This window comes from Gopherus flavomarginatus, chromosome 2 (assembly GCF_025201925.1).
Source record: "Gopherus flavomarginatus isolate rGopFla2 chromosome 2, rGopFla2.mat.asm, whole genome shotgun sequence".
Classification (NCBI taxonomy): domain Eukaryota; kingdom Metazoa; phylum Chordata; order Testudines; family Testudinidae; genus Gopherus; species Gopherus flavomarginatus.
In genome coordinates this window covers 175632797-175643699 of record NC_066618.1, presented here as the reverse complement: position 1 = coordinate 175643699, position 10903 = coordinate 175632797, and the positions used below count along the sequence as shown (strand labels likewise).

The 10903-nt window shown below is 38.9% G+C and overlaps 1 protein-coding gene across 2 annotated transcripts in view; it reads right to left on the bottom strand.

Moving 5' to 3' along the window:
- Positions 1 to 3664: 3664 nt before the first annotated feature.
- Positions 3665 to 10903, bottom strand: part of LOC127044905 (leukocyte elastase inhibitor-like) — a 186158-nt gene continuing 178919 nt past the window's right edge. For both annotated transcript variants that reach the window (XM_050940191.1, XM_050940192.1), the window contains exons 4-7: positions 10400 to 10517; positions 9571 to 9713; positions 8107 to 8274; positions 3665 to 6884 (exon numbers count right to left, since the gene is read on the bottom strand). In XM_050940191.1, the coding sequence (XP_050796148.1) occupies positions 6483 to 6884; positions 8107 to 8274; positions 9571 to 9713; positions 10400 to 10517 (831 nt within the window). In that variant the 3' untranslated portion in view covers positions 3665 to 6482. The remainder of the gene's footprint in view (positions 6885 to 8106; positions 8275 to 9570; positions 9714 to 10399; positions 10518 to 10903) is intronic.

Sequence of the window (10903 nt, the reverse complement as noted above, 5' to 3'; positions counted from 1 at the left end):
AAGATCTTCAAACTATCTTGAATGTGTTTGCTGATGCTTACACATGTCTTGGTTTCACTCTTAATATCAAGAAGACTAAAGTGCTCTATCAGCCCTCTCCAAATGATGCATTACATGCCCCATCTATCAAAATCAATGGAGTGGCACTGGAAAATGTCGATCATTTTCTCTACCTTGGAAGTCATCTTTCATCCAAGGCAGACATTGATGCAGAAATTCAACATCGCCTGAGCTGTGCCAGTGCCATCAACGCTGCCTTCGTAAGATTCTGAAGATCAAATGGAAAACAGGTGCACCAATATTAGTGTTCTGGAAGAGGCAAAGACCACCAGTATTGAGGCAATGATCATCCATCAGCAATTCCGCTTGACTGGTCACATTGTCTGGATGCCAGACCATCGCCTCCCAAAACAGGTCCTGTTCTCTCAGCTGAAAGAAGGGTACCATAACGTGGGTGGACAATGGAAGCGTTATAAGGACTTGCTAAAGGACAACCTAAAAAATGTAATATTGCCATTGATACTTTGGAGACACTTGCCCAGGATCACTTAAAATGGAGTGAAGTCCTACTTGATGGTCCCTTGCAACTTGCTCACCGACAAGCTGAAGAGGACACGAGGTGCACGAGGAGGGAGAGACTGGTCTCCAGTCATGGTCAACAGCCTCCTGCTGAGCCTGAAAACATTTGCCCTCATTGTAATAGAATTTATGGTTCAAGGATTGGCCCTATTAGCCACCTGAGGAAGCATAACTCCCATGGACGATGATAATGCTCGGTAACAAGTGATCGCTCAACATCATCATTGTTCTAATAAATTAGCTAATGGATTTTCTTTCCATTATTTGCCCGGTTCTGCACTACCAGATAAGAGAACCAACTTGTTAAAACATGGGTGGGGGGAAGGAGTTATCCAGAAGTTCTGTAGTAAATAGTTGTAAAACCTCCCGCCACCCCCCAATTTCCTTGTGCTATTTTCCAAAAGAGAGTTAATCCCCAATTAATCTATGGACCATATCATTTTATCTGTTAAGGAGATTCTCTCATTTGTTGAAAGTTCATGTTTGCAGAAGCTACATAATATTTTTCATAATTATATGTAAAAATAAAATCTAACTGGGAGATCCAGCCAAGTGGGGTACACCTACTGCTATTGATTTGAAAATGCTAAATTTTCTGGCCAACTTTAAGGATGCAGGAAGAGCAATAGCTTTGTGTTCTGATGGATTTGTTCAATCTTTCTTTCCTAACAGACATGTGAACTGGGCACCAGGCAATGGAATTCAGATCTCTAAATACATTATCCTCAAACTCTTGTCTCTCTAGGCATTCCCACCTAACACAAAAAAAGTAGGTCTTTTATTCCACTCCCCCCTGTAATGTGACAACTGTGGAACAATTTTTACATGTATGTGTAGGAATATATATTTATATAACCCATACAACCATTTGGGAAGCTCCAAATAGTGTGCCAGAGCTAGCTAGGGTTTAACTATGGTAAGAAATAGAGTCCAAGAGCCAGATTCTGATGTCAATTACACCACATGTCAGTAAATCCCAAATCAAGTGGTTTAATTAAGTTGCTCTGAATTTATATCAGTGTAACTGAAAACAGAATCTGGACAAATGTCTCTTTCCAAGATATTTTCATAACTTGGCCAGCCAGCTTCATGCAGTTGACCATATAGTTGCTCATATGCAAATCATAGCAATGTTTAACAGACTATGTGGTTTAATATTAAATCTTCTATGAATTAGATCTTTTACCAACCCAATTTAGTTCATTTCTAATTTCAAAAGACTTTAACCTGGAGATATCGGAAGTCCTTATGCAGAATGCACTGCTTAGTTTGCAGAAAGGGCTGTTCAAAGTGTGCAGATCAGACAATGACCAAATGTCAACATTCCTCTGTTATCTCACAGGCATTTACGATGACACTGCTAAACGCAAAGAGTTGTCATAAAGAGGCCATGCAAGCAGCAACACTAAGTCCAACTTATTCATCGTTCCAAAATCAGCATATATTATGTTCTGCATTTTGTGATGCATGGTAGTTTCTGGTCAGGAGACACCAACATGAAGCAAAATGGTATCCTTTAGAAATCCTCTACTCTATCCTAGAGAAATGTTTGTTGTGGCTTCCTATATTGTACCGTCCCTATGATCAGGGGCTGGATGGAAAAGCTAATTTTCAAACATTTACTAGTCCTTTAAAGGGAAACAAGTACACTTGTCTATTTTTCAGTAACACATAGGACTAGTATAAATGAGTTGGGTTTTTTTAGAGAAAAGTATATATTTTGTAGAGTTTGTGTGTGTGACTGTACTTTGGCCAAGATGTGTGCCTGAAGTTAGACCCCAGATTCCACATTCAGGCCTCTAGGATGAAAAGCTGGCTTCAGTGAAGTCAATGGGGGTTTTGCCATTGATTTCAGTGGGGCTCCACTTTCATGCATAGTGCCTGATTAACACCCCAAATGAGTGACCTGATTTTCAAAAATCTCACACCCTAGAATCTCCCACTGTCTTAAAGTGGAGGTGGTGTTTGCTCAAGTTTTAAAAATAGGTAACTTATCTAGACATCTTAATCAGGATTTAGCCTGACTTTAAGCACCATTTTAATATGTCTTGCCTGAGGCTACAGTCACTTTCACCATTCCCTGGTATAATCAGTTTCCCCTCTTTGTTTAGATTTCTGACATGAGAACAGGGGAGACCATCTTAAAAAGAAAAATAGGAAAATGCCATCATGGAACCACATAACTCAGCAAGGAGATACAAGACAAGTGTATTATGTCAAAATACTTTTTTTTTTTTTGTAATTGACTGTATTTCAAGAAGTAGATGGTTTTACTTCTATCAATTGTTGTATTACAACCATTTGGACTCTGCATATCACGTTGTTGGAGAAAGTAGACATAATTGTATCTCACAATCACCAAAATAACCAAAGCCAAAGGAAGAATTTACTAAGAGAGTTTCCATTCCCTAAATCCCTACATAACAGTCCAAAGACACGGCAAGTTTGAATAATGTGACATGACAAGTAATTTGTTTCTACATTCAGGGCTGCATTTTTCAAACTGTTTTATGGTCTTTTCTATACTGAAAAGTTGTATTGCTTTAACCAGTATAATTTAAGCAATGCCATTACATCAGTGTAAACGGGCTTTTTATGGGTATAGCTTCTCCCTACACAGGAAGGTGATAACTATACTAATATGTCACCTTTATTGGTATAATGACATCCACACTAGGGCTTGTAGAGATATACCAGTATCAGAGAAATAATCACACTCCTAACAGACATAATTATACGGTATAACTTTCAAGTGTAGACCAGGCCTAAGTGTGCAGTAAGGGAAAGAGTGTGCAATGAAACAGGACCTAATCATTACTTTGGCAAAAGCCCCGCTTGTTATGAACAGAAGTTAGACTTTTAAAGACTGAACAATCACCCCAGAATTATTTTCAGAAGGGAAACCAAAGAGCCTAGTACAACTGCAAATAATTCTGAGGCATTTTGCAGACTTATGTTATTTCTCAAAAAAAAAAAAAAACTCAGTATATCAGATTTCAAAGTAGCCGCTGTGTTAGTCTGTATCCGCAAAAAGAAGAGGAGTACTTGTGGCACCTTGAGACTAACAAATTTATTTGAGCATAAACTTTCGTGGGCTACAGCCCACTTCATCGGATGCATGTAGTAGAAAATACAGTAGGAAGATATATACATACACAGAGAATATGAAACAATGGGTGTTACCATACACACTATAAGGAGAGTGATCACTTAAGGGGAGCTATTATCAGCAGGAGAGAGAAAGAACTGTTTGTAGTGGTAATGAAAATGGCCCATTTCCAGCAACTGACAAGGAGAAACCAAGACGTTAGTAACAGATTCAACCTTATTTTTTACTGATGCTGAGACCACACTGTTATGGAACATAATGTAAACGGTTAGTTGTTCTCCCCGCACTGCTTTTAAGTTCTCAGAAGTATAAGCTGCAGTCTGTTACATTGACAGTTAGTCTTATGAACTTCCAGAGGAAGTTCAAAAATGATTTAAGGACATGCCAGTTTCCTGAACACCAACATCATGAGTCGGTTCAGCTCCTAGCATCAGTGTTCTGCCCACCAATCACTCCTTCAGTTCCAGGCATCATTCCAAATATTTCCAGGTGCATTTAGCGCACAGATAGTGCAGCGGCTCCTGGTTCTCTCAACACTTCTGCCCTCCCCTTCCCAAGTTTAATCTCCAGTTCTCTGCTCTCCCTCTCCCATCGCAACAGGCTGTTGCCCAATAGCCACCAACTATTCTGAAAATGCAAAAGGAGAACTTATACAGCAGACCACACCCGGCAACCCACTTGCTCACTTTGGTGTTATCACTTAGATATACAATCATTTTTGTGCTGTCAAATGCCACATTTTGTGCATAAAATTGCCTGCTGTGGACAAACAGATGCCTTTTTTTAATTACATAAAACCATTTATTTGTACTTCCAAGGCAAAGTTATAGTGAGGTTCACAAAGGAATACAGAATTAGACACACAGAATATATCTGAGGTTATACTGTTAATGCATAGAAATAACTGCGCAGGATATACATGAAATTATACAGGCTACTAGTACTAACAGGAAGCAACAGCAGGATATTACGAGTGAGTACATAAATACACCAGTTCCTAGAAGTCAAACTGTTATTTGGTACAAAAATCAGTTAGTAAAGAGGCAGTAGGCAGCCAGCCAGCCACGTGGGCCAGAGCTCACTGCAGCATTAATATATTTGAATTGTACTTAAGAAATTTGGAACAGCTACCGAGCAGTTCCCTGGAAAGCAGGGATCCTTCCTGTGTTGATATTACAGTTTTAGGCCAAGATTGCACTACCTTTTGGAAAGTTAGTTTCAATGATCTGAAAAATCTTTCAAGACCTCTCAACATCTCCATACATTTTAAACGGATAAAACAGTTTTAAAATTTTTCTTTAAAATGTACAGAAGTGTTAAGATGTCTTAAAAAACCATTAAGAAATTGCCTGTCCCATTTCCTCCACCTCATTCAGAAGCAATATCATACTAGAGTTCTGAAACAGTGATTGAAAGGGTTGCACGTGTTTAAACAGCTTAATACTTTCTCTAAGAATAGAAAGTCTCTCTAGACAAATGCTAATTGACCTTTTATCCCAAGACATAAGGCCCACTTGGCTGTTCAGTGCATTCTGGTGCCAAACAACATTTTGTTCAAAGGCCTCTAAAAGAAGAGACTCTAAGGGCACGGCTACACTTGCAGATGTAGAGCACTGTGAATTAAACCAGCCCTCGGAGAGCGCAGTAGGGAAAGTGCTGCAGTGTGTCCACACTGTCAGATTCGAGCTCACGGGCATGGCCACATTAGTAGCTATTGCAACGCCACAGAGAACAGTGCATTGTGGTAGCTATCCCAGCATGCACGTGGCTGCAATGTGTTTTTAAAATGGAGTGGTGGTGGAGTGTGACAGGCAGTGTGTTGTGTGTATCTGGGGGGAGAAAGAGTGGGTTTTGGGGGCTGAGAGCATGTCAGCATGCTGTCTTGTAAGTTCAGACAGCAGCAGACCCCCCACCTCTCTCTCACACATACTCACAACAGCAGCATTCCACAGTAATGGCTTGCTTTGTCCCAGAGCAGATAAGCATGCCGGCTGTCAGAAACGGAGCTTTGAAAGGGCATATCCGCATTCCTACAGCTAATTCCAAAACAATGACAAGAGCGGACACTTGACTTAAGGGGATTATGGGACGTTTCTGGAGGCCGATCAGAGCGCAGTAATGCAACAGCACGTACACACTGACCCTGGGATGGTTCAGCCGAGACGGAGCAAGCGTTATGCTTCTGGTGGAGGTGGATTACCAGGAGTGCTCGAGCTGCAGAGTCCTTGTCAGTGTGGATGGGTTGTGCATTAGGACACCTAGGGCTGCTTTAATGCGCTCCAACTTGCAAGTGTAGCTAAGCCCTAAGAAAGGAAAAGCCTTGCAAACTTATCCTGCAGAACAAGTACATTGAATTACTGGATCAAAGTCAGCAGAGAGCGGAATTACACAAAAAGGAAGTCACAGCCAGTTCACAGTAATATGGCAAAACTCACACAAGAGGACATTCATACTTTAGGGAATTTTCTGACTCAAGTAACCATCTCAAAGAATCCCCAAAAGCACTAGGTTCAATTCTGGTCCACCTTTATTAAAAGATCTACCATGTTGAGCAACCAGACTTTGTCAGCCCTGCAAGTCATTGCATAAGGTAGATTTTACTGTACACAAACAGATATCAGTCCTAAGGAATTGGAAAAGAAGCCCAAGAAGGATCTTAGGTATCAATTTCTGAGTCATGATTTTATTGTGAAATGCAGAATTTCAATGTAAATTAGTAAGAACATAATTACAGGTTCCCACTGGTTTAAGTGGAAATACGATCAGGTCCTCAACTGTAGCTCTCTCTTCTCTTTTATGGTGAAACATACCTGCCGAAGAAAAGTATGCTTTGCGTTGGGTTGTGACGGATGAAGAAAAGGAAAGGGTGATCAGCTGTGAAATTCTCTTCCATGAGCATGCAGAACATAGCAATGCCAGCAGTGGCAGCTGCAGCTTCTGCGCCTTCTTCATTCACATCTATGAAAGACTTGTGTACAAATTTAGAGAGAAAGAGGTCGCGTGCGCCTGACATTCCAGACAAGTCAGCCTTGCCACTGTCAAATATATCCTGCAGGCCCAGACCTGATAAATCTGATTTAAGGTCATAGCTGTCTTCCAGCTTAAATTTAGGCAGATGCACATGAACATCAATGGGATGCATATTTTGTGGCTGTGTCCATTCCTGGAGCTTTTCTACAGTGATTTGCTTCTCTAGCTGGAATTAAAAGCACAGAGATCACTAAACTGTGTAGAGAGAGTCTGAAATATCACCAGTATTTCTCTTCCAAAAACATTTAAAATGCAATATTGAAAAAGACGGTCTCTAAAGATATACGTATGCAAAGTAAAATAAATATAAACATAAATGGCCCGACTTTGATCTTTGCTACCCCTGTATAAACCCACAGTAATTCTATTAAATTCAACGGAGTTACTGCAAATTTATACCCCAGTAATCAAGATCAGAATCTGACCCAAAGCATCCAACTTTAAAATCACAGAGTTTTATTTTTGCTGCTCTGTACAAAGGAGTTAAAGAAATACTGTACTAACAACTAAAAAAAAAAAAAAATCTTATCACTTCATCTAAGTACTTGGAAGTGTAAGTCACTAAAACTCAACGAAAATAATTAACAATCAACAAGGGAGCTGTCTTCTTGACACTTCAGTAAAGATAATCAGCTTCACCGTTTGAAAGCACAGAAAATACGACATCCAAAGCAGCTAAACGATAAACTCCACCATTTAAAGGAAAATGCAGATTAACTATTATCTGTAACTTATTTTTATTTCACTTTGTCAACTACCTCGTGGCTCAGTTCTGAGGATTAATTAATTGGTCAGGGTTTCTGCAGCACTTTGACGAAGTGAAGGCTGCTGTAAGTAACACTAGCTGCCAAGAGATTTCTAAGGGACCAAACTGACTATCAGCAGAGTGTAAGGAAACTTCTGCCCTACTTCGAGCAACCCCACCCCATGCCATCAGCAATGAGAGGATTAGCATAGCATCCACTACACCCACCCAACTTGAGAAGATCTCCCTACTCAGAACTGACGCTCTTGTGGATAGTTAGTCAAGTTCCATGGCCAGATTCCTCCAACACTGTGATGCAAGGCAGATGCACCACACCCTGGAAACTGGCCCAATGTTTTATTTGATCAGTAAAACTCCTATTACACTTCTAAAATAAATAACCATGAAAGTACTTAAGGACTATCAGAGGATGGTGATAACTGGAAACAGCAGGATTTCCCCCTTTTGTTATTAATTCTTTTCTGTTTTGTTGGTAGGATGAACAGGCGAAGGTGTAATGTTAAAAGTTACAATTTGTGGGCTTTTGAATGGGTGAGGGGCAGACTGAAAAGAAGGTTCTATATTACATGAAAACTGGGAAATGCCATCCAAGCAGAAACTGAGACTGGTTTCTATAAATCACCTGCTGGAGTCCAGTGGAATTATCATCAATATCATCAGGTAACAAGATGATCATGCTAAGTTCTTTTCCTTCATAGGGAAGCTCTAGCACACGACATTTCAGTTCAGAGATGTACCCAAAAGGATAGTTCTCTTTCTGATACATTATTTGCACTGTCTTTCTTTCATTCTGGATGGTTTACAAAAAAATAAAGAAAATTTTTTAAATTACAATTAAAAAAATCAGATTTCCTTACCTATGTTATTAACAATACTTTAGATTAAAACTGACTTTTAAAATCTAAATTACTTTTCACTGTATGATTTACTCCCTCTGCCCACATGACAATGAAAATACTCACAGGTCAGATTCACTAATGCTTGATTTATTAACAATTCTTTGAAGACCCAGTGCTATGTAAATACTAAGATATTTTAAGAATATTATTATGTTCAGTTTTGCTTTTGGTTTCTCTTGCCTAGCATCACGCTTCCTTCTTCGACTGTAGAAACTAGCCCAGATTCTTCATTCAATTGTAGTTCCTTTACACTCCTCCAATAGCAAGAGGGGCCACAAACTATATTAATGGACTGTGAGAAATATCCCCAGTGTAAAAGCTATCCCCAGGCACTGTAGAACTAATAGATTGCTCTGCATGGTCTAGGGTTGCCAACCCTCCAGGACTGTCTGGAATCTCCAGGAATTCATCTTTAGTTAAAGATATGTCATGTGAGGAAACCTGCAGGAACATGTCCAAGCAAAATTAGCAACCCTAGCATGGTTCCTCCCACAGTCACTGGCATAAGGGGCATATATGGCAAGGAAAGAAGCCTTGGCCAAGTACAGGGTGATTCAGTTATGCTCAGCTAGCATAACTGCTTCCAGGGAGGCATTAAAAGCATAATTTAAAGCTATGCTAAATTATATTTCGGGAAAACAGGTCCCGAGACAGAGTATTGGAGGGGCAAAATGTACTACATGCCATATTTTCCTCCATTCTTCCATTCCTGCAGAAAATGAACGAGCAAAGAAACACAGAATCTAGGCCACTGATTTCAGGAAAATGTTTATGTCAGTGTTTCTCAAACTTTCGTATTGCTGACCCCTTTCACATAGCAAACCTATGAGTGTGACCCCCCCCCTTATACATTAAAAACACTTTTTTTGTATTTAACACTATTATAAATGCTGGAGGCAAAGCGGGGTTTGGGGATGGAGGCTGACAGCTCATGATCTCCCATGTAATAACTTTGTGACCCCATTAGGGGTCACACCCTCCAGTTTGAGAACCCCTGGTTTATATCCAAACAAAAAACTGTTTGAATGAATTAAAAAAAAAACAGAATGTGAAAATGTTTCTATTCATATTTGGTTTGTAATTTTAAGAAAAATTATAAAAACTTTAATTTGGGGCCTAAATTACCTGAGAGCATCCCTTTATAGATATTCTTCAAGCAAAAAGATAACAGCATGCATCTCCATTACCTTATTTAACCGAAATGGCATTGGTTTCGTGTTTGCTTCTTTAAATTTCTCAGCCCAATTTCCTTTGAAATAAATAGCATTCACCAACACTAGTTTGGTCATATTATTAACTGAGCCCTCAGACAACAGGTTGGGGATTTTATCTTAAAAGAAATAAAAAATCATTACAATATTATTTTACACTATACATATCTACATTTAAAAAAAATCTGCTGTCTTAATTCAAGAAAAGATTTCTGATTTTTCTCCCCGATACAAATATAGTATATTTAAGCACCATCCTCTTGTACTGTATTACATTATGCTGTGTATCATAATAATAGTTCATATATAATAACTTCACAAAAGTGTAAATCTTTATGGCCTAAATTTTCAGAAATGCTTCAATTTTTGGGTGCTCAGCTCAAGACAACCTAAAGGGGCCTGATTTTCAGAAAGTGGTGAGCATATGCTATCTGGCATAGGGCTTCTTTAGGGTACCTGTAGTTTGGCACCCAAAATTTAGGACTACATGATTTAGAAATCTATAATAAGACCAAGATTTTCAAAACCAGATGCCTAAACTTAGGCTCCTAAATCCATATTTAGGCACCTATTTCAGCAATTGCTGGCCTTAATGTATGAAAATGCACATTTCTTTTGAATTATCTAGCTGCCATAAAAACTATGTTCATGCATTTTCTGGTTTTACCAGCCACGTTATTGGATATCCCATAACAAGATGAAACAATTCTAATGGCAGCAGAAAATGAGAACATATCCCTAATGAGTATTTCGGGAAAACAGGTCCCGAGACAGAGTATTTATTTAACTGACCAAAATCTCTTACCTTCAGTCTGCTCTGCTACCCACTGGTTAATTTCTTTCCTTGCTTCATCTGAAGCAAGTAGAAAATCAACCGTAGCTAAATCAGCTCCATATAATTTCTGAGTCTTAGTCAAGAAGTCCTACAATACACAGTCAGAAGGAACAGCTTTCATTGCACATAGAGAATATCTTTATAGCTATGTCTAGAAGGATTAGACTTTTTTCAGTACATGTTGGTAAACACCTATTTCATCCTACATATATAAACTGATGAAAAGACATTTCCATCAATAATAATTGAAATTTACAGAGAGCCACAGTAAGAAAAATGCTGCTTTCCAAAGTTTGATTTAAGGATCTTTGATTTCAATATTGACATATGATGTTGACAATTTGTATTTTAACTATTATATAACTTAACTTTTTGAATCTCTATTGCTATTAAATCATTACTGTCTGACCTGCCCATTGTTAGAACCCCCCCATAATTTCCCACTAGAAATTTAAATAGATAAATATAAAGGAT